This window comes from Kogia breviceps, chromosome 9 (assembly GCF_026419965.1).
Source record: "Kogia breviceps isolate mKogBre1 chromosome 9, mKogBre1 haplotype 1, whole genome shotgun sequence".
In the NCBI taxonomy this organism is placed as follows: domain Eukaryota; kingdom Metazoa; phylum Chordata; class Mammalia; order Artiodactyla; family Physeteridae; genus Kogia; species Kogia breviceps.
The window spans coordinates 7,032,108-7,059,883 of NC_081318.1; the positions used below are offsets into that span (position 1 = coordinate 7,032,108).

Below are 27,776 nucleotides of genomic sequence, written 5' to 3' on the forward strand. Positions count from 1 at the left end.
TTGGAAGGCTGTCGGAGCCAATCAAGCCGCCTCCAGACCCCAGCACGTCGCCTCGGCCGCGCGCTGTTATTTCTCCTCCGCTCTCCCGCCTCCGGGTCTCGCCCTAGGGTGCCCGGGGAGGCGAGGACCCCAGGTGAGAGGCCGGGGGCCCTGGTGGGTGGGAGGCCCGAGCGGTTCGGCCCGGGCGGCACGACGGGCTGGCCCGGGGCTCAGGGCGTGTCCGTCGCCGCCTGGCTGCTCGCTCGACACTGTTCGCTCCTACCGGCTGTAGATGGAGCTGTCTGGGTTCCTGCAGCCTCCGACGAGCCTCGGAGTGTTTCTCTTTAAACGGCCTGAGAGGGACATGCCTCCCAGGATGCAGTTTGTATCAACATGGCAGCTGCTGTGCAACTCCCCTGCTGAAGAGGCGCCGGGACGGCAGCGCAGCTCGCAGCCGGGGCCGGGGCCGGAGCCGGGGTCGCAGCCGCGGCCGCAGAGGGGCCGGTGCTGAGGGCCGGGGCCCAGCTCGCGGCCGGGGCGCAGCCCGCCGGGCCGCCCGCACCGCCGCGCGACCCGCTCCGACGCCGCCGCCGGGCTCGGCCGCTCCGTCCCCGCCCGCCCCGCGCAGGCCGGGCCCGACGGCCGCGAGAGCCCGGGCGGGGAAGGCCGGGCCGGGCCGGCGCCGCCTGCGGAGAGCCCAGGGGCCGGCCTGCGTGGGGCCGCGCGGCGGCGGCGGCGGCGGCGACTCCGGCCCGGGCCGGACAGCACAGAGCCATGGCCGAGGCGGCCCCGGCTCCGGTGAGGGCGGCCCGCGCGCGCACGGACGCGCGGACTCGGGGCCCTGGGGACGGCCTGCGCGTCCCGGGCTCGGCGGCCCGGCCTGGGGTCTCGGTAAGGGACGGAAACGCCGCGACGTGGGGGCGGGGGACCCGGAGGGCTCGCGCGCCCCTGCTCGGTGGGGGCGGGGGCTACGCGCGGGGAGCCGGCCGCCGTCCGGGCGCGGCTGCGGGGACGCCCGGGGCCTGGCACGCACGCGGGCCCGGAGGCGGGCCCCCAGGGCGGCGCGCCTCGTTCTCTGCGGAGCCGGCGCCGCGTCCGTCGGGGTTTCCGCCGCACGTTTTCCGCAGAGCTCGGCCCCGCCGAGCCTCCCGCGGCCGGAGCGCGGCGCTGACGCGGCTCTCCCCATTTCGCAGAGCGGAGACACTGAGGCACGGACACCTGGCGGCGACGGGCCCTGCCTGCCCCAAGGTCACGTAACGAGTCATTCGTGGCTCGGCGCCCGCGTCCGCAGAAATGCCTGCCTCCGGGCCGCGGGCCTGGACGGGGAGGGGGCGTCCCTGGCGGCGGCCTCCGCTGGGGTGGGGGCCGGGGCCGGCGCTCGGGCGACGCGGCCCGTCGGGGGGGGGAGGTGACGGCCGTGTGGGAGGCTGGGCAGCGCCCAGCCGAGCGTCCCCGTTGTGAGGAGCAGGTGACCCTCGGGCTCGGGCTCCTCGGGCTCGGGCTCCTCGGCCTCCAGTCTCTGCGTTCAGGGGACCCGCTCGAATTCTGGGTGTCTGGACGGATGGGGGTCTGGGGGGCAAGCTACTAAGGGTTTGGGGGCTGGTTTGCCTCCTCAGTGGACCATTCTTAAAAATCAGTCTCAAAGTCTCCCCGCAGACCTGCTCTTTGAGATGCAGTGGCCGCGTTGTGGGGAGGATTGCTGCGTGGGGGGCAGTGCCCTGAGCCTCAGTTTCCTGTTGTGTGCAGGGAGGGGTCGGGATATAGAGCTTTCTAAAGAGCCTCTCAGGTCTTAACAAAAAAATGATCATAATAATAAGAATGATAATGATAATATTAATAATAAAACTTGGGAAAATAAAATAAAATGATTTTTAAATGCTTAGATCTCCAGGACCCTTGAATGGTATATAGTTATGGGTGAAGCACACGGGGTCATACAAGACAACGGCACGGCTTGCTTTATAAGTCAGGTGTGATTATGTATTTCTCTGCAAATGAATGAATCCTGGAGACCCCATCCTCTTAGGATACATGGGGTAGGGAAGGTGGGTTAAATCCTGTGAAATGAGAACCAGAAGAATTCTCCCCCTGCCCGCAAGAGTTTGCGAATTAATGAGCTTCTTAATCTCACATTTTATATTTACAGCTCCATTCCTCTCGTTGGCCGTTTCTTTCTGCTTAGGGTGGTATCAAGCCACAGGTTGACTGGGACTGGTGCAATTACAGCAAGGGGCTTTTATTTGGGGGTGGTGGAGGGGATGTGCTCCTGTGGCCCCTCATTGCCGTACAGTCCTCCAAATGCGGAAATGGACAGAGACAGTCTCATAATACAGAGCAGAGAACTGGTATTTTCCTTCGAGCTCTGAGTAGACTAGTTAGTAAAGATGTCTTGCGCTCATGGCTTAATTGACTGTCCTGAAGCTTCTCTTCATTGTTTCAGTTAAGCGCCTGTATTACTCGTGGGGGACTAACTTGGCCCCTGGGGATTTCCCCTTCCTCCTACTAGTTGCCGGCAAATACCCTCATCCCCTTGTGAGCACAGGGCCATACCTGTGCCTGTTGTGTTGCATTATGCTCCTCCCTTTTCCTGTGTCTGAGGCTCCTATCCCAGAGGGTCGTCCAGCCTTGCCCTCGCCTGTGCAGAGTTGAGAGGTGGCTTAGTTGCCACGAGCCTTGAGTTTCAGGGCTCTGTGATTCCCTTGAGTGCTCACGGGATTTGGTGTATGTGCCCATGTGTGTTTTTTGAGGGGGGGGAATCCATAGTTTTCATCAGCTTTTCAAAGGGGTCCCTGACCCCAGCATTAGATGGAAACGTCTACAGGCAGGACCTTCCCACAGGTCTTTGTTTAATCTCCAGGCCTCCAAATCTTAGAGGTAAAGAGGATTCAGAACACATACTGACCAGCTGTCTCATCTGATAGATGAGGCCTAGAGGCGACCGACGGTGTAGGCGGAAGCCCAGGCTCTGGAGCCAGACTGCTGTGTGACCTTGGGCCAGTTACTTGGCCTCTCCGAGCCTCCACAACTTCCTGTGCTAAGTGTGGATAAGAATTCTAGTGGTCCCTGTTTATAGGGTTTTGTGAAGAGTAAATGAGATAACCCTTTAAAACACAGTTCATGGCACATAACAAATGCCAGATAATTGTCAGGGCTGACTCCTTAGCCCTCACATCTGGTTCCATGCAACGCTGTTGGATCGTACTACCTCAAAAACCTTTTGCCTGAACAAGGCCTTAAATCTTCAATCCTTGTCTCAAAAGCTTGATGCTGTCTCAGTTAAGCTACACATAAGTGAATGAATGAACAAATGAAAGAAAGAAAGCAACAGAAGGTATAAATAGGTTTAGATGAGTCTTTGACAGATGACTCAAGGAATTTCATTACTAACTCTAATAATTTCTTTGTAACCCAGTCATTTGTACTGTTCACCCAGCGGACGTTTGTTGGTCACATACTGTATTTCAGAGTGGACACCAGGACTATGCTAATTTTCAAACGAAGGAAAGGGAAATTTCAGTTACTTTAAGGCTCACTTCTGTATGGCACACAGTAATTGACCATTCAGCCGATTCACTGAAGGAAGAGTATGAGGGAATGAACAAACATTGATATACAAGAAGCTCTGTTCAGCTCCAGTAAACATACTGACATTCTGGATAGATAGATACAGAGCTGGTCACTCAGAGGACCTCGGCTTCACTTCACTTGTGATGACACAGACATTCCCTGAACAGGGACATGGCAAGGCGGGGAATGGGGAGAGTGTGAATAATTGAACCCCCTCAAGTAATGGAAGGGATCGGTCTTTACTTTGGTTCTAGTCCCCACCAACCTTGACACAGCTCACAGAAGTGGTTGACTTCAGCTTTGCTTCTGGTCCTTGCAGGCCTCCCCTCCTCCACTCTCCCCACCTCAAGAACCATGGGGAGGACTCCGGATGGCCAGGGTCCACCTCCCCGCTGGGGACCATCGGCCCCGGGAACCTTGGTTCCCTCAGGAGAGTCTGAATGGCCCCTCCCACACCTGTCTCAGCGTCTGTCTTCTTCCCTGTGTGTAGCAGGAGCCAGCCTGAATGCACGGTAGCCCGTTCAGCCTCTTCAGCGGGGGCTGGGTGCATTGAACGTGCCTCAAAGGCAAACTTCTACCATGTCAGCCGTTTGAGAAATGTTATTAAGTCAACAATGCAGGTTTTATCAAGGAGTCTGGGAAGCTTAAAGGTACTTGTGTGTCATCGCTGTTGGACAAAGTGAGGGAAGGAACATGGGCACCATGACTGCCTGATAATACAAGTAGAAGCGGTGGGGCTGGATGTCAAGTTCACCTTCAGGGTAAGTGCCTTGACAGAACCGGCCCCAGCTTGCTGGCAGTCTTAGGCTAGCCTGGCATTGAAAAAATTCTGCCCTGTTGTCTTTCAAAGTTTTATTCTATTTAACGCTCAGTGCTTGAAGAACTCGGTGAGGCAGCAGCAGTGTCAGGTGTTATGACCCTTATTTGATGGATGAGGGCCCTGAGAACAGAGAAGTTGAATAATTGGGCCAGGGCAACCCGGGCAGCATTGGTGTAGACAGGACTGAAAGCCAGGTGTTCTAATTCAAGGCCAGTATCCTTTCTCCTCTCCACACCACTACTCACGAGATGCCACCTGTGCAGTGTATGTTGTGAAGAAGGAGATGGCTCTGTAGAAGCAGAAGGTGGCATAACCGCCTTTTATTTGTTGTTATGAGCAGTTGTCATGGATGTGTAGATCAATGCTAGGGTCTCAAGAAGTTACTCGTGTCCGTGGAACATATCTTACTGCTACGAAGCCCGAAGCCCCTTTAACGTTGGTGCTTATTTGGGGGATTTATTTGCCAGCTGGTGACTCTGGCCTTCAGTCCTGTCCTTTCTTTCTGGAACACAGGCCCAGCAGCTGGACATGGAGGCCCAACGCTCCTCACCTCTGTCATTCCCCAACGTTGTGCAAGAGGAAACCCCGCGTCAGGCCCCTGCCGGACTCCCTCGAGAAACTCTGTTCCAATCCCACGTTCTTCCCCCCAAAGAAATTCCTTCCTTGTCTCCCGCCATTCCCCGGCAAGGCTCCCTACCCCAGACTCCCAGCGCTCCCAAGCAACAGACTTCTGGCCGAATGCCGCACGTGCTCCAGAAGGGACCCTCACTCCTGTATCCTGCCGCTTCCGAGCAAGAGACTCAGCTCCAGGGCCCCCTGACTTCCCAAGAAGAGGCCCCGTATCCACCCCCAGCTGCTGCTGACCCAGAGATCTCGCTTCTCTCCCACTCCGCCCATCATCAAGAAGCCCCACTCCACTCCCCCGAAGTTCCCGAGAGAGACCCCTTGACCCTTTCCCCCACAGTTCCCGAGACTGACGTGGACCCCCTGCTCCAGAGCCCGGTTTCCCAAAAGGACACCCCCTTCCAGATCTCTTCTGCGGCCCAGAAGGACACACCACTCCCAACAGCGGAGATCACCCGCTTGGCCGTGTGGGCTGCCGTCCAAGCGGTGGAGAGGAAACTGGAGGCCCAAGCCATGCGGCTTCTGACCCTGGAGGGCAGGACCGGGACAAATGAGAAAAAGATAGCCGACTGCGAGAAGACGGCCGTGGAGTTTGCAAACCACCTGGAGAGCAAGTGGGTTGTGCTGGGGACCCTGCTGCAGGAGTACGGGCTGCTGCAGAGGCGGCTGGAGAACATGGAGAACCTGCTGAAGAACAGAAACTTCTGGATCCTGCGGCTGCCCCCGGGCAGCAATGGAGAAGTTCCCAAGGTAACTTTATCCCACCCGGGGCTTCCCAAGGAGTGACCAGGACTGGAATGTGTTTTAGGAATTTAATATCAAAGAAAGGGAAAGCCGTGGTTAAGAAGGAAAACAATATGATGATACCTAGTCACCAACTTCACATCGCTGAGAACAGGACGCAGCAAAACCAGATGATTTCTCCTGTTGAGAAAAGCATAGGCTGTAGATCAGAGAGACGACCTAGTGATGGGGGCTGTCAGTGTAGAAGGCGTTCAGTCTGTGATGTCTGAGGGTAAAAGGCAAATTGAAGGCCAAGTGGTCGAGCTGTGGACAAGTGTGAACCTGTGTGGTTCCCCGTGGAGGCGGAGGGAGGACTTGGTGACATGTTACAGGGCGGTGTCCTGCTCAACATTTTTATCAGTAAACTCATAAATCACGTTAACGCCAGTAAAAATATGATTTCCAGAGGTATCCTAGAAAACCAGGGGATGGTTAGATTTTAATATTATTTCCCAGAGGAAAGCACGTAAACGTGAACTGGTTTTCTTTCTGTTCTTTTATGCTACGGCCCCTTTTCACAGCCTCATGGAGGGAAAACGCGTGGACCGTGTTGACTAGGCCAGCACTTTGCAGATTGTACTGTGTACACGAATCACCTGGGGGTCTTACTAACTGCTGAATCTGAATTAGTGAGTCTCGAGTGGGGCCTGAGAGTCTGCGTTTCTAGCAAGTTCCCCAGTGGTGCCATTGCTGCTGGTCTGCAGACCACACTTTACAGCAGCGAGGACTGTCCTGTTAGAGAGGACAGGGACCAGACATCATGGGGCCCCGACTCTCTCGGGCCAGGACAGTGGCTGAAGGCTCCTGATTTCTAGAGAGGTCCTTGGTGAAAACCCACAGCTGGGCCTCTGGGCCTTTCCCACTCCAGTCCTAAGAGTTTGGAAACAGGCCCAGGGGGCCAGAGCCGTCGGCAGCCTTGGGATCTGGCAGCTGAGGACCCGCGATGCCTTCCAGTTGGTCCGAGCTGAGTTTGTTGTGTGGTTCCAGGTGCCCGTGACCTTTGACGACGTGGCCGTCCATTTCTCGGAGCAGGAGTGGGGGAACCTGTCCGAGTGGCAGAAGGAGCTGTACAAGAACGTGATGCGGGGCAACTACGAGTCGCTGGTCTCCATGGGTAAGGTGACAGCTCCGCCGCCCGCCGCCCCCCGCCTGCTGGCGGGGGTTCCTCAGGAGCCCCGGGAGCGCTGAACTCCCAGAGACCGTTTTCCAGAGCACCGCCAATGAGAGCAGACACCCATATACCCACACACCTCAGTGCAGCACAGATCAGCACAGCTCGTAAGCAGAGACTCCCCGCTCCCCGCGGGGGCCGGGGGACAGACTCAGACGTCAGCAGTCTCTCACCCTTATAGTATTTTCCCCATGGCCCCTATATACGTCTAGGTACATACATACGTATATATCTCTCTCTTGAAGTTAATGTGTCCAGCAAACTATTACTAAGCAGAGTGTGAGGTGCTTTATGAGAATGATGTTTAATCCTCACACCTCGCCCGTGTGGGAGCTAGGACAGGTGTCAGCCCTCCTGACAGGCCACCTAGGCGGCTGAACACTGTCGTCGGCTGAGCGCTTACGTCCCCCAGGCACTCGTCCGCTCACGCAGAGACGAGGTATGACCCGGGGAGTAAACGGTCGTACTAGGTCCCTACCAGGAAGTTGCGATTTCACTGGGATCTCTCATATCCCACAGTCGGTGGATTCTTGTTGTTTTCGCTAATGAGAGTGTTTGAGGATGAAGACCTGGGAAAATAGGCTTTAGTGTTTTTGTTTTTTTGCGGTACACGGGCCTCTCACCGTCGTGGCCTCTCCCGTTGCGGAGCACAGGCTCCGGACGCGCAGGCTCAGCGGCCACGGCTCACGGGCCCAGCCGCTCCGCGGCACGTGGGATCTTCCCGGACCGGGGCACGAACCCGCGTCCCCTGCATCGGCAGGCGGGCTCTCAACCACTGCGCCACCAGGGATGCCCTAGGCTTTAGTTTTATATGTTTCTTTTTCTCTGATATGGGGAACTCTTTGGGCACAAAAAAATTAGAAAAACATTAAATACGCTGTTGTATAGAAAATCCGATCCTTGCTGGCATTGTTAATTTTATACATCTATACCTCTCCATGGGGTAACTTTCGATTTTTTTCTGTCCTTTTAAAAGTATATAGATAATTGTGAAAATGCAACAATTAGATTTGTATAATAAAGAGCAGTCCCCACGCCCAGCCAGCGCCGCTCCCCAGAGGTAACCACCGTGAGCCCTTGGGCCCACACTGTTTCTCATCATTTTGCCGCACTCATGCACGTGCGGTTTGTGGTTTGCACAAAGGGGACCCTTCACTTATTTTACCTAACAGTAGTCAGAGACAGCTTTCCGCGTCAGCGCAGAGGCCTGCTCGGAAGACAGCGCAGTGTTTCCGATGACCCGTTGGGCTATTGACATAGAGCTATCGATGGGCAGCACCTGAGTCCCTCTCCTCGCTGCCACAGAGGGTTGCAATCAGCATCTCTGCATCTGTGCTCTTCCGCGAGTATTTCAGTGGGATGGATGCCAGGAGGTGGGTTTGCCCAGGAAAGAGGGTGCTCGTTTACAATGTCACGGGCACTTCCATGGGCCCCACCCAGGGCTGTGTATGTTCACGTAACAGAGTGTGACAACGCCATCCCCACACCCTGGCCGGAACTGAGGTTCTGCTACTGTAAAGATTTGTCTTTTCTGATGGTGAAAAATGACGTTGCATTATTGTAACATGTATCTCTGATGATTAAGGAGCTTGTGCACCTTTTAATATGTTTATTGGCCGTTTGCATATTTTCTACGAATTACCCATTCATATCTTTGATTTTTTTTATTTTACTAACTGTAGAGGCTGTTTATATATAATTACGGACATTAATCCTTTGCCTTATTTTTTACAAATGTGTGTGTGTGATACTATTTCCTCCAAGTTTCTTTATCTTTTAAATTTATTTCCAAAGAACTTTAAACTTTTTGTAATGTAAAAAAAAAAAAAAACCTGTCAGTATTTTGTTTCATGGCTTCTATATCTTATCAACATCAGTTTTTTGGGCTTCCCTGGTGGCGCAGTGGTTGAGAATCCACCTGCCAATGCAGGGGATGCGGGTTCGTGCCCTGGTCCGGGAGGATCCCACATGCCGCGGAGCGGCTGGGCCCGTGAGCCGTGGCCGCTGAGCCTGCGCGTCCGGAGCGTGTGCTCCGCAACGGGAGAGGCCACAGCGGTGAGAGGCCCGCGTACCACAAAAAAAATGATCAGTTTTTTAATTTATAAAATTTCAAATATCTTCTCCCTTTGTCATGAAAACCTGAGCTGGCACTGGCCACCTGTGAGCCACAGATGACCAGTTTCCATCAGTGGGCAAGTGGTGCCCCACTGCTGGTGCCGCTGGGAGGACCCAGGACGCGGTTAACACACACGCGCGCGCGCACGTGCGCGGACACACACTCTGTGTGCCCCGAGGAGGAGGGCTGGAAACTTGGCCCTTCCTTCTGCAGCATTGCCGGCCTTGGGTAGGGCAGCCGCTCCCGGTGTCACAGTCACACAGGTGACATCTTTGTAGCATCCAGTGCAAACTCACCCCATAGGATATCTTCTTTTCCTCCTCCTGCCCAGACTATGCAATTTCCAAACCAGACCTCATGTCGCAGATGGAGCGCGGGGAGAGGCCGGCCATGCAGGAGCAGGAGGACTCTGAAGAGGGCGAGGCGCCTGCAGATCCCAGTGCTGGTGAGTGGCTGCCAGGCGAGCCAGGCCCTCCAGCACCCCGGAGGCCCGGCGTGGGGTGTTACAGCCCGCGGTAGGCCCTGGCGGGCTGTGTTAGCAGGCTGAGTGCCTCAGGGAAGCCTGCAGGTTCTGGAACCTGCCTGGGGCCTCCTTGATGGCCAGTGGCCCTAGTGGCTGAGCTAGGAATGCCGTCGCGTTCATTGTCTCGGGGAGCTTTTGACATGACCGAGCGTCACCTCACTCTTTGCGGAAACAGAACCAAAACTGGCAGAAAGGCGTTCCCTTGTCGGGATGCTGGTGCTGGTGAGCCTCGAGCTCCCAGAGGAGGGCCATGTCCCTGGTCCTGTGGCCGGTGAGTGGAAGGACGGGGACAGACGCGGACTTTACCTGAAGCATCCTCCAGTGTGTGGGGCGGGGTCCAGGTGAGGCGGCGGAGAAGCACGGGCTGGCCTGGCCGTGGGCTCGGGTGCAGATGCCAGCGTCGGGCCGCCGGCACTTGAACCCCGGCTTCTCTGCGTCCTCGCCCTGTGGTTTTTGTTACTCGGCCTTTTGGAGGGCCACTTTCTCATCCGTGAAACAGGACTGGTACTGATAGCCAGGGCCTGGCGTGCTGACCGGCAGGTTCCGGTGGCCCAGGACACGCCAGCTGCTGTGTCCGTCTGCGTGGGGAGCCGTCCCTTCCCCAGCGGCCGCTCAGCAGCCCTCACACCTGCACGGCAGTGCTTTCGGGGCGTGGTTTGTTCTGGAGCCCCCGCTTTGGAACTGCCCTTGGCCTCGCATCCCTTCCCTTGAAGGTCTTCTGCGGGAGCAGATCCTTGTCCTTTGTAGCCAGATGTCATGGGTGATCGTGTCTTTTGAAGAAGCAGGACGATCTAGCAGGAGAGCTCCCCGGGGCCGCAGCCAGGTCTTTCGTATGAAGTGAATGCCGTCGACTCTGGCGCCAGGAGGAGGCCCAGAATCGCGCGCAGTCATGTCGGCCGCACGGCGTAGCGGCAGAGGTGACGTCCAGAAGAGGCAGGACTCTTGGGGAAGAACAAGTTCTGGCGTGTCGCAGAGAGACCCTGAACTGTCATCATTACTCTCTAGAGGTTTGTCCGGAGATTTAAATGGAGGGAAGAGGCAGGCAAAAAAGATGGATTTAACGTAGATGAGGTGAGAGTGGGTGTCGGGGACAGCGTGTGGCACGGGGCCGCGTGACCTTTTGTTTGGAGGAAAACAAGTCTGTATGTGGAAGATTTGAGTGGCCGCACCCAAAAACAGGTGTCAGTGGGAACGGAGGGACTCAAAGGGGAAGAAATCAGAAAGAGGGCTTGGGAGGCGAAGAATGAGAAAGGGCAGAGGCGGTTTGTGGTAAAAACCGTAGAACCCGTCCGATGTCCCCGTGGCGTTTTGTGGTCCGGGTGCTGCTTCTGTAGCATCTTCTTAGAAGGGCTGGGGTGGGAACATGGGCCCCTTCCTCTGTCTGCTTGTTCACACCCTCCTCTCAGGAGGGCCTCCCACAAAGTGGGGCCAGAATCGAGAGCAAATAACTCCAAGGCCCTCGGCCCCAGGCGGGGTTCGTTCCGCCACGGGCGCGTCTAAGGCCGGAGCTTCTGTGGGCGGCGGCCTCACAGAGGCGGGCTCGTGTGGCTGGAATGCGCCATTGGTTCCACTAACCATCTCAGCCACTGGAGGGAGGACAGGCGAGGAGTGGGAACCACTGCCCCGTGGGCCAGCTGTAAACTCGCACTTCTGTGTGTGTGCGAGGCCCTGGCCTCGGGGTAGCGGGGCTGTCCTGTGAGTCTGCAGTTCTCAGAGCCGGTGGTCACCTGTCATTCGTGTGTCCTCCCCCCTAGAAGAGTGGCCACAAGGCCAGCCCCGGGCCAGACCCAAAGGGTGATGCCAACTGAGAATTTTCATGGCTCCAAATACACCAAACCTGACAATTTTGTGAACTGGCTGAGTGAATGCATTCAGTAAGCTAGTATTTATTGTCAGGATCCCCAAGGGCAAGGAGACCTGAAGGTGCCTCAGATAGCGACCCTGCTCTCAAAATCCTCCAAGCCGGGGCTCCCGTTCACGGCTCTTTAAGAGCGAATAGGAGGCCTGGGGAAGCCAGGGACCATTGTCAGCTAACAAATTAGCAGAATAAGACAAACAAGCCAGAAGCCAGGGCTGAAATCCAAGTTCTCATACAGTGTACGTAATTTCAGTCTTTTAAAAAAGCAATTTGATATTTTCTGGTCTTCAAGTATGTTTTAAATATTTAAAATGTTCATTTATTTAACCTAATAATTTCCTTTCTGAGAGTCTATAGCCTAGAAGAGAATCCAAAAATATGGATTAAGATGTACAAATATTATATTACGTTATGATAGACGGTTATACAGCCACTAAAATCACACATGAAGAGTCTTTACACCATATTTTCACCTGTATGTTTATTATTAAGTTCATCTGATATTTTTTGTACCAGCTACTATGTCAAGAGACTGATGTTAACAAACCGAACACGCCACGTATGTAAAAATGCAGCCAGCCACTGCGGCGGTGCTGTGGAGACAGGCGTCCAGGGCTCCGGCACACGCAGCAGCAAAGGCCTTACTGAGACCAGGTGCTGCGCAAAGGCCTCGGAGGAGGTGGGATTTTTAGTGGAAGCACGGCGGGAGTTCCCGTTACTCGGAGGAGAACTCCTCAGAGGGGGGAAAGGCTGGAAGCGAGGGGGCTCTCTTTGCGGCCGAAGGGGAAGGCCTGGCATAGCCCAGGGAGCACAGTGGGTGTTGGCGAGGTGTATTTTGGCGTCGGTGTCTGGCGGAGGTCGACTATGAGGTGGGGGGTCCCGAGGATGAGTCCAGGTTGTGACGTGAGTGAGAGGGTAGGTGGGGGACAACAGGAGGTTCCAACCCAGAGAAACGACAGGAGCGCGTTAGGTGTGAGGTCCCAGGACACGTCAAGGAGGTGGTGTTGAGAAAGCGGCTGAGTAAAGGAGCCCGGAGCTCACAGAAGAGCCCTGAGCTAGAGACAGGCGTGTGGGCCTCGGTAGCGGGGACGGGGTCAGCTTTCCCAGCCTGGACGGGAGAAGAGACAGAGCACAGCCTGTGCCCTTGGCTTGCGGCCCCGACTGTTAGAGTAGATTTGGAGAGTTGGAATATATGGGTCTGGGTGGAGCCCAGGTGTTAGTTTTGTTTGTTTGTTTTTGAGCTTCCAAGAGGATTCTCAAGTGCACCCAGGGTTGAAAACCGCTGCTGTAGGCTTTGCAAAAAGGAGGAGGAGCCAGAAGAATCAAAGGAAACAGGAGTGGCCAGAAAGGTAGCAAGAAATTAGGGTAGTGCGTTGCTGGGTATTTCACGAGAAGAGTGTTTCCGGAAGGAGGGGGCGTGGTTAACAGGGTTGAATTCTGCAGCGCGGTTTAGTTAGGCAAAGACTGCGCGGAGCGTCCACTGGATTTGCAGATTGGCAGCATCAGTGACCTTAGCAAGAAAGAGAAACGTTGGCGGCGTGGTTGAGGAGGAAGCCTGTGAGTGGGTTGAGGAGTGGATGGGAGGCGAGGAAGTGGAGATCGTTCCAGTGTAGCTGTGGGTGGGGAGAGAAGCGCTGGCGGGCCGGGCAGCGTGGGGACTCCCGTTTGCCTGAGATGGGGATTGCCAAAGCCTGTCTGACAGGTTGACAGGAATGAGCCCGTCGATACGGGAAGCCAAGGGTATAGAAGTGGATAATGTAGGGACTTCCCTGGCGGTCCAGCAGTTAGGACTCCGCGCTCTCACTGCGGAGGGCCCAGGTTCGATCCCTGGTCGGGGAACTAAGATCCCTCAAGCCACGCGACGTAGCCAAAAAAAAAGAAAAAGTGGATAATGTAATGCAATAGGAAGTCAACGATGTTAACAAAACTAGGGAAAAAATGGGATGGAAACACACCCAAATTGTATTTCTCTACGTTTTTTAGAATTTTCTGAAGTGAGCGTATATTACTTCTTATTCAGTAAAAATAAGTTTTTTAAAAAACAACGCATGAAGAAAGACTCCAAGTTAAAGGTGGCAGATTGGGGGCTTCCCTGGTGGCGCAGTGGTTGAGAGTCCGCCTGCCGATGCAGGGGACACGGGTTCGTGCCCCGGTCCGGGAAGATCCCACGTGCCGCGGAGCGGCTGGGCCCGTGAGCCATGGCCGCTGGGCCTGCGCGTCCGGAGCCTGTGCTCCGCAACGGGAGAGGCCACAACAGTGAGAGGCCCGCGTACAGGAAAAAAAAAAGTGGCAGATTGACCGTGTGTTTACTCCCACCTCCCCAAGTCCTTCTAAAACGAGAGCGAAGGGACTTTTTTTTAAAAGGAACGGACAAGGAGACAACGGCAGCTAAGTTGGAAGGCTGAGAGCAGATGGCTGGGTGATCGCTGATTGAGAAAGCAGAATCCAAAATCGGTGCTGGGGAAGAAACCCAGTTTGCACTCCACCCCCATCCCTGCTCAAGGCTCGGGAACTAGCGGTACCAGAGATTCCAGGTGTCTTTGGAAATGGGGGTAAAGGTGAGGCTAAAAACAGACCATTGGTCAAACATCTTAAGAGGCCTTTAAACACTGCCATTTCCCTCCATTGCCTCAGCCGACCCTGGTAGGTGACCGAGGCTTATTCTCTGGAGATGGTGAACAACAGGGTTTCTGGCCGTGGACACCAGGCATGATTGGGGTGGGCGCCGTGTTGAAAACAAGGGAATGAGTGAAGCTTGACAGAGATGTTGAGATCTCTAGCCTTCTTCGCTAACCTGGATCCCCCAAGGATGCTCACATCCAAGGTTAAACCCTCAGGGCAGGATATTGGAAGAGCCTCATCTGGAGATGCTCGGGGCCAGCCCAAGAGCTTTCCCAGGGAAATGACCTAGCTAAACAATCCTGCTGCGAAACCAAGCCCTACCTGAATGCACCAAACTTGCAATTCTCTTTTGAATATTCAGCTTTTAATATAAATGGACAACCAAGAACCACGAGACATTTGCGAAGAGCCTCTAATATACAGAGACAAAGGGGGAAAAAAAAAGCAGAAAAAATAAATGTCCAGGAAACAGAGACCATACGGGGTTGGGGGGGGAAGTGTGTTTAAATACTTATATATAGTTATACATTTGAAATATACATTTTTTCATATTCCTTAGATAAAAGAAGTGAATATCCATGACAAAAGGATAATCCTTACCTTAAAAAAATAGAAAGGAACTGTTAGAAATTAAAAATATAGGGCTTCCCTGGTGGCGCAGTGGTTGAGAGTCCGCCTGCCGATGCAGAGGACGCGGGTTCGTGCCCCGGTCCGGGAAGATCCCACGTGCCGCGGAGCGGCTGGGCCCGTGAGCCATGGCCGCTGAGCCTGCGCGTCCGGAGCCTGTGCTCCGCAACGGGAGAGGCCACAACAGTGAGAGGCCCGCGTACCGCAAAAAAAAAAAAAAAAAAAAAAAAACTGTCAGAAATTAAAAATATAATAATGCAAATTTAAAACTCAGTAGCAGTGTTAGAAAATAAAGTTGAATACACAGCCTGGAAAATCGAGAAAAAAGACAAAAAAGAAAATAGGGAGAGAATAAGAAAAGTGAAGGATGGAAGTCTAATGTCCAGATCATAGAAATATCAGGATAAAAAAGAGCAAAAACAGGGAGAAGGGAATTAGAGATGAAAGACTTCAGGAAAAATTCCCAGCGCTTAAGACAGCTTTCCAGATTGAAGAGCCCGCCAACTGTCCAGAACAGTCGATGAAAACTGACCCAGCCTTAAATACTTCAGCAAGAAATTTCAGAGCAACTGAGGACCCAGGAGATCTGACAAACTTCTGGGAGAAAGACCAGGTTCATACAAAGGAACAAGAATTAGAATGGCACTGGACTTTTCAACAGTATTGGAAGCTACAAGACCGTAGAATAATTCCTTTAAAATTCTTTAAATTTTAAAATTGGAAAATGTTTTCTAGCATTCTAGAATTTGATATCTAGACAGACTAATCTAATTAAATATTAGAGTGAAATCGAGACACTGGGATGTTCAAGGTCTGCCATGCGCCCTTTCTCAAGCTGGGGCAGGTACTTTGCCAGATGAGGAAGTAAACCAAGAAAGAGGTGTAAGGAGCTCCAGCACTAGAGAAGGGAAGGAATCCCTGGGGTGCTGCCGAAGGGGATCCCCAAAAGACAGCTGTGGATCTGGAGGTACCAGTCCACACTGGAGCATACCAGAGGGTTCCAGAAAATTTTTCTTCAAGTAGGTAAAACTGAGGAAATCCCCATTATGTTTGGATGTTCTGAGAGGGAGGGGTATAGAGCAGGGTGGGGGGAGACATTGGAGCTGACGTACTGGTAATTAATAGTAAGCTAAGCAAAAGAAAAGAAAACTAGCTCCAGGGGAAGCAAAAAGGTTTACAGGCATAGAAGAGTACTTATCGTATGCTACATGGTTCAATTTTAAATAGCATTTACATAATCCAGTAATGTAAACACCCAACATTAATTCAACCAGAAATACAGGCTGGGAAAGATCAGGGATTTGGCAGAGATGTGGATGGTTGGGGAAGAGATGGTCCTCACCTGCAGCTCTTGGAAGTCAGTAGATTATGCTTAAAATTGAAAACTCAAGGAGTAGCAATGCCATTATGTTATGTAGGGTTATGAATATAAGTGACACAAGAACCAGAAGAATTGAAAGTGATTGCCTCTGGAGAGCAGGTTGAGGGGTGGAGGGGAGCTTCTTAAAAATGAGGTTTGAAGAACCCTTCATCCCTCTGGCCTATGTGTACATATAACTTTTTAAAGAAGATTTTTAAAATTAATATACTGAGGTTGGGCTTCCCTGGTGGCGCACTGGTTGCGAGTCCGCCTGCCGATGCAGGGGACACGGGTTCGAGCCCCGGTCCGGGAAGATCCCACGTGCCGCGGAGCGGCTGGGCCCGTGAGCCATGGCCGCTGAGCCTGTGCGTCCGGAGCCTGTGCTCCGCGACGGGAGAGGCCACAACAGTGAGAGGCCCGCATACCACAAAAAAAAACAAAAAAAACCCCCCAAAAACCATAAAATTAATATACCGAGGTTTAAGAACTCTAACAAAGTATAGCCATGAAAAGGTTGGAAAGCCCTTGGCAGCCATCATTTCTGTGCTTTGAGCTGGTGGAGAAAGTTAATGTGGCCACGCTGGTTTTCACTTTCCAGTGAAACTCTGAAGTTGCGTCAATGTTATTCAAAAAGAAAAAATGCAGAGAAGGTGAAAGTCCCATATAATTCTCCCTTAAGAATCAACAGCTCGGGGTTTCCCTGGCGGTCCAGTAGTTAGGACTCCACGCTTTCACTGTCCAGGGCCCGGGTCAGTCCCTGGTTGGGAAACTAAGATCCCACAGGCTGCACGGTGCAGGCAAAAAAAAAAGAGAGAGAGAGAAGAGTCAACAGCTTATTGCTTCCAATTTATGTGTATATAGTCACACATACACACACACACACACACACACACACAGCCTTAATTATATAATCCTTTCTCATCGTTAAAAAAATTTCTTCAAACAATATAGAAGTACATTGTTTAGCAACTTGCTTTTTCCAAAAATATATCTTTGACATCTTTACATGTCAAAACACGTAAGTCTCTTTTTTAAATAGCAGACTGTAGTATTCTGTGTATTGATTTCATACTTTAAATAAACTCCCATTGATATACATTTAGAGTCTTTATAAGTTTCAGTGCTTCATTAAGGATCCTTTATAAGTAAATCTTCATGCGCTCGTCTGAAACTTATTTAGAAGTAGACTTTCTGGGTCAAAGGATATACCCATTTAAAAATTTAATACGGGCTTCCCTGGTGGCGCAGTGGTTGAGAATCCGCCTGCCGATGCAGGAGACACGGGTTCGTGCCCTGGTCCAGGAGGATCCCACATGCCGCGGAGCAACTAAGCCCGTGAGCCATGGCCGCTGAGCCTGCGCGTCCGGAGCCTGTGCTCCGCAACGGGAGAGGCCACAACAGTGAGAGGCCCGCGTACCGCAATAAAAATTTAATAGATATTAGTAAATGCCCTTCAAAACAATTGTGCCACTTTACACACTCTCATCTGCATGAGAAAACCTGTTTCCCCACACCCATGCCAATAGGTGGTATTATCTTTTTATTATTTGCTGGAGTGATTGGTAGAAAAGACAATATTTTGGTGTTTGCATTAACTCTGTAAGAGTGATGTTGAGCATATTTTCACATATTTATTGGTCACCAGTATGTCTTATTTATGAATTATCGTTTGCCCGTTGTTCTTTTGGATTATTCATCTTTTTATTGATTTATAAAAGCTTTTTAAATATTAAGGATATTAGCTGTAGTCTGTCTTACGTATGCAAATATGTTTCCAAATTTATGGTTTACTTTTGTGTGTATCTGTGATATAGCTGTTTGAAATTTTTGTGTTCCAATTTATTAATTTTATGTTTCTATGTATTCAGATTTACCAGAAATTTTCTTTATGGTGGGTGGGCTTCAAACCAAGTGTAGAAATACTTACTTGGCCTGTTTTATTCAGTAAACATGATCACAGGCCTTGGACCCATGAGCTTTTCAAAAATCCATAAAAATATTTGAAAGCTGAAATAAGATTTTTTTGCTCCAGAAAACAAAAAGAAAATTACAAAATGTAAATAATTAAATGTTTAACTGTGTCTCCCAATATAACATTATACCAGCTTCATTAATTATTAAATTTAGTGTCCACAAACATTTAATATGTTGGAAAACAATTTGTAGCAGAGATATGTTTCCCATCTCAGAAGAGTTCTTATGAAGAAATGTGCTTGCAGAGATTAACAACCAATCACAAATTAAATGTTTCTTATCACCAACCAGTGTCAAGGCAAAGCTACAAAAAATTTTTTCCAAAAAATTTACACCGGAAGATTATAGTTGATATGTGTTGTGCACGTTTAATATGTTTGGTGTGACTGACCAGACAGCTTCCAGAAGGAATCTCTGAAGTCCCAGAGGGTCTCGGGGTAGGTAGCCTGTTCCTCAACTCAACGCTGTTTAGAAAAAAAGAAACGGAAGGAAGGAAGGAAGGAGGGAGGGGGAAAAGCTGTGCTTTTCTCTAATACTAGTGTGATTTCATTATTTATGTCTAAAGTTTTGATTCATCCATAATTTATTTTGAGGTGAGATATGTGAAGATGGTTTTTTTGGTTCTTTCCTTCTAGTCAGGAAGCCAGTTGCCTCCACTTCATTTACCTAAACCTTTTCCCACTGGTTTGAAGTGCTACCTTTGGTCATAAACTGTATTCCCACAACGTATGTGTCGCTGATTAATTTTCGTAACGGGAGAACAGATTACCGCTTATGAATGCAGCCTGGTTGTCAGAACTCTTTCACAAGTTGTTTGGGGCAGAGAGACCTTTTTGGTGGGAAACACTGGTTTCCCTGCTGTCTAACAAGTGGGGGAGAGGCACGAAAATGTGTAACCGATGCACATTTCAAGGGAAAAAGAATTCGATGCCGTAGAGAGAGGCTGACGAGCGCTTGGGGGGTCGGAGCAGAGCACTGACGATGCGTGAAGAGCGGCCGGGGGTGTCTGGTGGGGTCGGGGTCCTGAAGGAGGGGTAAGCGTGGGAAGGCAGTGGTCCTCGGCCTGCAGTACCCATGCCCCCGGGTACGAGTGACTTTCCAAGAAGGCACAACACAGAGGGCTTTGCAGGTTCAGCTGCCAAGTCTTTGTCCATCTGTTCTCCTTCGTGAAACGTGAGGGCACTTGACGCCTGCGGTCCCCTGTAGCCCTGGGCCTCGTCTCCCATGTCTCCTACCATTGAAAAAGAGAGGAGGCACCTCCTGCCCATCCTGCCTTATTATGGAGTCTTTCTCTGATGTATAAAAGGCCCTCTGGGGCTTCCCTGGTGGCGCAGTGGCTGAGAGTCCGCCTGCCGATGCAGGGGACGCGGGTTCGTGTCCCGGTCCGGGAGGATCCCACGTGCCGCGGAGCGGCTGGGCCCGTGAGCCGTGGCCGCTGAGCCTGCGCGTCCGGAGCCTGTGCTCCGCGACGGGAGAGGCCACGACAGTGAGAGGCCCGCGTACCGCAAAAAAAAAAAAAAAAAAAAAAAAAAGAAAAGCCTTCTGGCTCACGAAACAAAGAGACAAGCCAGAATGTTGGGGGACAGAACCAGAAGTACATTGGTGGCTCTGGGGCCTGGATGGCGAATTCTTTTGGAAGTTAGATCATTTGGAATACTTAGCTTTCGACAAAATCGAAAGAGAACCTAATTAAGTTGTCAGCTAATAGGTCATTAAAAACAATTTTTGATGATATGTTAACCATGTGCTTTTGCAGTATTTATAATTCAGAAGTTCAAAGAATGGAGTCATGATTCCGTAACAAAGCTCCCGCCAGCCCAGCTACAGATCTATGTAAATGAGCTCTCCCAATGGTTATATTTATAAAAATGAAAAATAGGAGCAGATTTTATTCTGAACGCTGTCTCGTTCAAGCAATAAGAATATTTATTCTCAGATAAATGAACTAATTGGGGAAAAAGTCCCCATCCATCCTTGTAAGAGATACATTTCCTACAGGTTTTTTGTTTCCTATCTTGAATAATTATTTTTCATTCCACAATAATAATAACTAAGGGTGACTTAGATCCCTGTGGCTATTAGAAATGAAAGCAAAATTAATCTTTCCGTTTACATAACACATTTCTGTGCAGTAGATGAGGTGATCAGGAAGGCACCTAAGCATAAAAATATGTTCTATTAGGCTAAAATTCTGTGGGTAAAGTGGGAATGGACATAGAAGTCCACGGTGAAAAGGGATGATGTTAAAATTTCAAGTGTCAAAGAAGAACTTGTTCGTGTAGTTTTTAAGTGAATAATGGTGGGTTTTAAATTGCTACGGTTCTTAGATTCCATTGGCAACATTAAATGGCAGTGGAAGAGTTTATTTTAAAATATCAATATTTACAATACTCCAGAAATTACATCCTTAGCGGTGATTGAAGCATTTTGTATATTTATTCAAAAAGGTGCAAACGGGTACATGGTTTTAAAAACGTATCTTAGGGCGGAGGCAAGCAAAATATCTTCAGGAGTTCTGAAGTCGATCGAGGAAGGTATCTTTCCGATGCTGGAGTCATAGTTGCGGAGTGCAGAGCCCAGAAGAGAGGAGGCCAGAGGAGGGCCACGGGAGGAAGGGGATGCAGGGGGCTGACGTCGAGCCGGAGCAGGAGGAAGCCCAGGGTGTGAGCGTGGATGACTTTATCTTTTCTGTAAGACAGAGGAGAGGATGAAGACGTCTTTGGAGAGTCAGCTTGGAGGGAAGGTAGGCACGGTCTGCGTGGAGCGCCGTGGGGAGTGCAGCCTGGGATATCAGGGCTGCTTTCTATGTGGTCCACTCGCCAGCCGTTGCGAATCGATTACTTGGCTGATCAGAGAGGAATTAAAGGATTGCCAGGCATCCGAAAGGAGCCAGCTTTAGGTCACGTGGCATCAGTTGCTAGCACGATGGGGCGGTCTGCTTTCTGGGCAGCGTGGGTCGCTTTAGTGCGGGTGGGACAAGTGGACACGGCGCAGGACAGTAAGGGGCCTCGTTCACTGGGTTCCTGGTGCCTTTTCTTTCTTCCACAGCACTTAATCACCTTCTAATGCACCGTATAACTCATTAATTATGTTTATTGCCTTATGTGAGGTGTAGGAGAGCAGGGAGCTATGATGTTTGGTTCTCTGATGTGTCCCACCATTCGAACGTGCATGGCACATAGGTGGCGCTCAAGAAATAGCTATCGAATAAAACATTCAAAGGATGAACCAATATGTTCATGCATTAGATGTTAATTAACAGAGTGATTAATTAATTCCTTAATTAACAGAGTGATTTTCAACCTTTAAGGGGCTTTATTCTAGCACAGCTCTGCCCACATGCAAGAAAATAAAGTTGAACCCCTACCTCACACTGTACACAAGATAAAAAGAAATTTCAGGTGGAATAAAGAGCTAAGTGTAAAAAATAAACAATAAAAACCTGGGAATAAAATCTAGGAGATCAGATGAACCATCTAGGACCAGAGGAGACCCTCTTAACTAAGACAGAAAACCCAGGAGCCGTTAGAAAGAGGGACGTATTTGACAAGGTGAAAAGTTTAGGAAAATTATATGATAAAAGGTAACACAAAGTCAAAGACAAATGATAGATTTGGGGGGAAAATTTGAAATGCCAGTATGCCAGTAAGAGAAGATCTTTAATACAGGAATCAAAGGACTCTGACCAACTGACAGAGCACAGTTCACGTAGAATCAGCTCTAAAAAGCCAATAGATAAAAGAAATGATATTCAGATTACCCTCGTCAGGGAAGTGGAATTAAAGTACCAGTAAGGTGTCACTTTATGCCCGTCAGACTGAGGCAGATTAGAAAGAGCAGTGGCGTCTTGCTGGCGGGCACGTGGGGAAAAGGGCGGTAGAAATGTGAATCGTCACAGCCTGTGGAAAAGCAGTCTGATGACATCTATCAGAACCTAAAATATTTTAAATTTTTGACCCTGCAGTCCCACTCCTGGGACTCTCATAAAAATAAAAGCACTGTTTTATGGTTAGAGATATAAACGCATGTTTATGGCAGTGCTGTTCACCATGGCAAAAGCCTGGCAGCAGAAAGGGAATGTTGTCAAGAAGGAAATGGTGGAACACATTGCTGTATTATCCTTACCGTGGAATATACACAGCTTTGAAAAGGAACGCGTTAGCCTACAGAAATCGGTGTGAAGGGATTTCTACAAGATATTTGGGTGAGGAAAGGAACATAGAGGATTATGTGTAAGGCAGTTTTATTTTTTTTAAAACCAGTAATGGCCAGAAAAGAAAAACATAAATGTAAACGGGCTGTGATAAATCACTACATAAGCATAGAGAAAGGTGTGAGGGCAGTTATGGGGGTGACCTGGGAAGGTCATACCTGTCGAGTGGGGAGTGAGGAGAAGGGGAGGCAAGTTAAAAGGGGAAAAAACACTGCACTAAAGAACAAAAATGTGCGCTAGAATCCTGTGTATTGAAAGTGATGCCTATGTGTGTAACGACATTTGAAATTAACCTACAGATGTACAGGCAGATTAAAAAAAAAATGTCAGGGCCCTGTGTGTAATCAGATGCTGTTTAACGAAAAACTAAGCCCGCAGCCCCTCTTGTGCCTGCAAACGGGGGTCAGGAAGGGGCTGGGGGCCTCTGGTCTGTAGGACACCTGGTGGGGAAGTGTTGAAAAGGTGTGCGGGGAGACCAGACGATTAGCCTTTTCTTTATTCAGCTTGGTTGAGGGGGAGAGAGAGGAACTGTTGCCTTTGGCTGACCTAAGCTGGGAAAGGGAATTAGGATCTCTTTCTAAAAGAAACCCTTATTTTAAAATTATAGGGGGTCATGGAAACAAACTTGCGTCTATTTTAACTTGACTCCAGTCTACACAGTGTCCACGCCTACTCACTGCCAACTCAGGGTATTTCTTCAGGGTCTCTAAAATAAGAATTTTGGAAATATAAATTCTAGGGCCACAAAACCCCGGGCAGGTGGAATGACCGTGCTGTGGATTCTTCTGCCCCCCCCCCGCCCCCCCCACCTTCCCAGCTCACGACGGGATCGTGATTAAGATCGAGGTGCAGACCAACGACGAGGGCTCCGAGAGTCTGGAGCCGCCGGAGCCGCTGATGGGCCAGGTGGAGGAGCATGGCTTCCAGGACTCGGAGCTGGGGGACCCGTGCGGCGAGCAGCCGGACCTGGACATGCAGGAGCCGGAAAACCCGCTGGAGGCGTCCACGGAGAGCTCAGGCGAGTTCAGCGAGCTGAAGCAGATGCTGGCACAGCAGAGAGACTGCGCGGGTGAGTGGGGGGGCTGGCGCCTGTGGGGAGGCTGTGGTCTCCTTTAGAGAGGTACCGTGACACTGAGGGCTCAACGGGTGTGACAGAACCAAGCATGGCCTTAGGTACAGCTTCCCTGCCTCGGGATTTAAAAGCATCCATCTCCCGGCAAGGAAAGAGGGCGTCAACAGCCAAAGACCAGGTCGGACGAGGACATCAGGGGCTGGCGGAGATCATCTCTCCGGCCCCCTCCCTCTACAGGCAGAGAAGGTCCCACACTAGTGGCAGTGCTAGCACTTCCATCTCCCGACGTGTCCTTGGCCATTCCCTTGTCACACTGGAAGCCTCACCTGGCTTGATTTCCACCCTTGAAGAGCACATCTTTGTAAGTGGCCGAGGCCGCTTTTTCTGGTAGAATCTAGGCGTCATTTTTGTTTGATCACAAAGGCTCGGGGTCACCATTCTGCACATTCTTGCTCCCTGTGAGGACAAGGAAACAGTGAGGAAGTGGGCTTGCAGCAGCACGGCCAGGACATCTTTTGTGGTCAATTTTCTGATGCCAAGCTGTCCTTGCAGGCCTGAGAAAAGCCCTGTGGTGTATTTTTAAAAATACACTACTAGACTTAGCCGCTATTTTATTCAGGAATTTTACAACTATATTCATAAATGAAGTGAACCTGAACTTTTCTGGAATCATCATTAAGATTATACTAGACTTATCAAAGGAACTGGGAAGCTTTTGCTCTTTTTTTTCTGTATCCTAAAAATAATGTGTAAGATAGGAATTCTGCGTACTCCTTGAAAATTTGGTAGAACCCACTGGGGTTTTGGTTTTTGTCTGTATGTTTTGTTTATGTGCAAAAGAGCCATTAGCCATCATATCAATTAATATATTATTTCTACTTAGAAATATATCCACATCCATTTTATTCAGGTTTTTAAAAGTATCATTTTGATGATTTAAAAAATTTTTTTTTCATTTTATTTTAGTCCCTCGCAGTTTGCCTTTTCGCACATAAAATATGGACGTTGTTCTTGGTCAAAAGATGTGTATCTAACTCCTTATATTTAAATAAGTGCATGATATTCAAGAAATCTTAATATACCATGTTGTCTTTCATTAGAGAATAGTGAAAGACAAGGCAAATTGTGAGAAATCGTTGAATGGGAGCTTCATAAGAGCAATTCCAGATTGCCCTTTGAACACTCCCATTAATTCTGTTATTTACCATTTAGTAATACTGTAAGCTTTTTGTGGGATTTCGAGACCTGAATTTTAGGGCCAACTCTTTCATTCTTATTTCATTAAGAAAAAACAACTTGGAGACTCAAGGAGAGTTTAAATTTTCCAAGGCCCGTATTTCCCCCTCTGCTTTCCATAAACAAGCCTATTTTCAGGATCAACACCAGGGCAGTGAGTTAGCGATCTCTGAAGCTCCTTCCTCCTGCCTGATCTTTTAAGCATCGTGTTCCCGGGATGTTCTGGGTCACTTCCTGCCGAGAGTCCCGACAGGACCGAGGCAGCATCGTCTTATAAGACGGGAGGCCTGAGCTGGGGCCTGGCACGCCTATGTTCTGGTCTAACGCCGCCACTTAACTGGGTGCAGAGGAGTAGCTGGAGGTGCTGTGGCCTAGCGGCCACTGACAAACCCGAAGACCTCGGCCAGGTCACGGACGCTGCCAGCTTCAGTTTCCTTATCAGTTGAGGGGACAGACTAGCTGGTCCTTAAATTGCAGGCTCTGAAAAGGTCTGACTTTATTTATTTGCAGACATTACTTGATAGTGCCAAGCTCGGATGCCCCAAGTCTGTGAAATGGGGCTGATTCTCGCTTTACGTCTCCCATAAGGTACTGTGAACGTGAGAGAGCATAGGTGTGAGGCGCTTTGAAAAAGTTCTCATTTGTTTGCTTTTGAGAATTCTGCGGACGCAGGACTGTTACAGTATTGCATCTTCCATCTCGCAGCTGGGCTCAAAAGTCAATGACTTTCTCATGTCACACAAAGTCGGCGACTAAAAATACAGTCCCCTAGTTAAGTGTTGAGGGAGGGCCAGGTAAGTTCAAGGCACCTGAGAAAATTCCAATAGGTGCCGGAGGCCTCTCCTTTTCTCTCAGCCTTACATTCTCCAGGGAGCCTGTAGAACAGCCAACATCTTAGGTCCTAAAGGGCCAGGCTAGAGGGCGGAGGACATCCACCATTTGGGCTGTCCGTGGAACACTGACTGCGTGTGGGGTCTTGCGCGCCCGAGCTTGTGGCAGAGGCAGAGGAAACGCCCCGCCCCCGCTTCAGGGTCAGGGCTGGTAGAGGCTGTGCGGGCGAGTCATCCACCTGTGCAGGGGAGGCGCCCCCGCACGTGCTAGCGGCTCAGGGGGGCTTGCGGGATGCAGGTCGGGGTGGTCAAGCAAGGTTTTCAGGAGGAGACGGGATTGGAGCGGGCTGTTAAGTAATGGGCACGATTTGGAGACACGGAGGAGGGTCTCCAGGTGAGTCCAGGGAAGGAGACCCGCGGGGCTGAGCAGAGTTCAGGGAGACGAGACGGCAGAGGGGGACGAGGTTGGGAACTTGATGAGCCAAAAGACCCTTCTGACTCTGGCCTTAGAAACCCAGGCCTCCGGCGGCTTACGTAAGAAAGGGGTGCTTACCGGCTTGCAGAGTGGGTGGGTCCTCGAGCGTGCCAGCCTCGGGCGCCCTGGACCCGCTGCCTCTCCGGAGCGTTCTGCGTCTAGGTGCCTTCTTTCCTGCCGGTCCCTGGCCGCCAGCGGCGTCGGGCGATGGGTGCAACGCAGCGCCCGCGTCCCCCCACGAGGGTGCCATCGCCCCTGCTTCCTCCGCATAAAATCCCAGGGCAGGTCTCCGACTGGCCCAGTTTAGGCCTGGGCTCCCTCCTGAGCCAAGCTCCGCGGCCGGCCCGGCTTCCCTGGGCCGCGGGAGCGGGAAGCTGCATTTTCCCGCAAGAAGGCCTTGGGGCGGTCGATGCCCACGCGGTGCCGTGGGCGAGGGCGAAGCGGGGTACCTCCTCCGGGTTGGGGGCGTCAGGCAACACCTAACGGCGTCTTGTCTCTCTCCCCCCCCCCCCCCCCCCCCCGTCCCGCGGCCCCGGAGCAGAGGGGATCGTGATCAAGACGGAGGAGCAGGAGGAGGACGAGGACGAGGAGGAGGAGGACGAGCTGCCGCAGCACCTGCAGTCCCTCGGGCAGCTGTCCGGGAGGTACGAGGCCGGCATGTACCCGACCCCCCTGCCCGGGGAGCTGTCCCCCGAGGGCGAGGAGAGCCCCCCGCCGCTGCAGCTGGGGAACCCGGCGGTGAAGAGGCTGGCGCCCCCGTCGCACGGCGAGCGGCACCCGGGCGAGAACCGGGGCGCGGGCAGCCAGCAGCAGCGCAACCGCCGCGGCGAGCGGCCCTTCACGTGCATGGAGTGCGGCAAGAGCTTCCGGCTGAAGATCAACCTCATCATCCACCAGCGCAACCACATCAAGGAGGGGCCGTACGAGTGCGCCGAGTGCGAGGTCAGCTTCCGGCACAAGCAGCAGCTCACGCTGCACCAGCGCATCCACCGTGTCCGCGGCGGCTACGCCTCGCCCGAGCGCGGGCCCGGCTTCGCCCCCAAGCACGCGCTCAAGCCGCGCCCCAAGTCGCCCAGCTCGGGCAGCGGCGGCGGCGGCCCCAAGCCCTACAAGTGTCCCGAGTGCGACAGCAGCTTCAGCCACAAGTCCAGCCTCACCAAGCACCAGATCACGCACACTGGCGAGCGGCCCTACACGTGCCCCGAGTGCAAGAAGAGCTTCCGCCTGCACATCAGCCTGGTCATCCACCAGCGCGTGCACGCGGGCAAGCACGAGGTCTCCTTCATCTGCAGCCTGTGCGGCAAGAGCTTCAGCCGCCCGTCGCACCTGCTGCGCCACCAGCGGACTCACACGGGCGAGCGGCCCTTCAAGTGCCCCGAGTGCGAGAAGAGCTTCAGCGAGAAGTCCAAGCTCACCAACCACTGCCGCGTGCACTCGCGCGAGCGGCCGCACGCCTGCCCCGAGTGCGGCAAGAGCTTCATCCGCAAGCACCACCTGCTGGAGCACCGGCGCATCCACACGGGCGAGCGGCCCTACCACTGCGCCGAGTGCGGCAAGCGCTTCACGCAGAAGCACCACCTGCTGGAGCACCAGCGCGCGCACACCGGCGAGCGGCCCTACCCCTGCACGCACTGCGCCAAGTGCTTCCGCTACAAGCAGTCGCTCAAGTACCACCTGCGGACCCACACGGGCGAGTGAGCGCGGGCCGCCCCGCCGCCCGGCCCGAGCCCGGCGGGCGGGGACGGGGCGCCCCCGAGCCCCTTTGCTGTGAGCCCCCCTCTCCCTTCGCCCCTCCCCCCAAGGACGCGGGGTAGTGAGACCAGGTCGCTGGCTGCCGCGTTTCCCCGGGGCCCCAGGGGGGGAGCGTGGACCTGGGGAACCCCTTCGGGCTGTTAATTTCCTTGACAATAAAATGGATGAAACCAA

The 27,776-nt window shown here is 52.0% G+C and overlaps 1 protein-coding gene across 3 annotated transcripts; it reads left to right on the forward strand.

Annotated features, from left to right (window-relative positions):
* ZNF777 (zinc finger protein 777) lies at window positions 1–27,776 on the forward strand. 3 transcript variants are annotated; one of them, XM_059074269.2, is made up of 6 exons: window positions 1–133; window positions 4,880–5,740; window positions 6,761–6,887; window positions 9,392–9,505; window positions 23,055–23,306; window positions 26,392–27,776. In XM_059074269.2, exons 2-6 carry the CDS (start codon window positions 4,895–4,897, stop codon window positions 27,546–27,548), a joined length of 2,496 nt encoding a protein of 831 aa, XP_058930252.1. In that variant the 5' UTR covers window positions 1–133; window positions 4,880–4,894; the 3' UTR covers window positions 27,549–27,776. The 3 variants fall into 3 exon arrangements, with proteins under 3 accessions (XP_058930252.1, XP_058930251.1, XP_066897988.1); XM_059074268.2 differs by lacking the exon at window positions 1–133 and adding an exon at window positions 765–870; XM_067041887.1 differs by lacking the exon at window positions 1–133 and adding an exon at window positions 1,154–1,227.

Bases quoted from the DNA above. Each gene is read 5' to 3' on its own strand.
- ZNF777 (XM_059074269.2), top strand. From the start codon at position 4,895: ATGGAGGCCCAACGCTCCTCACCTCTGTCATTCCCCAACGTTGTGCAA. The intron at 5,741-6,760 runs GTAACTTTATCC...GTGTGGTTCCAG, and splicing joins GCAATGGAGAAGTTCCCAAG to GTGCCCGTGACCTTTGACGA. The intron at 6,888-9,391 runs GTAAGGTGACAG...CCTCCTGCCCAG, and splicing joins CGAGTCGCTGGTCTCCATGG to ACTATGCAATTTCCAAACCA.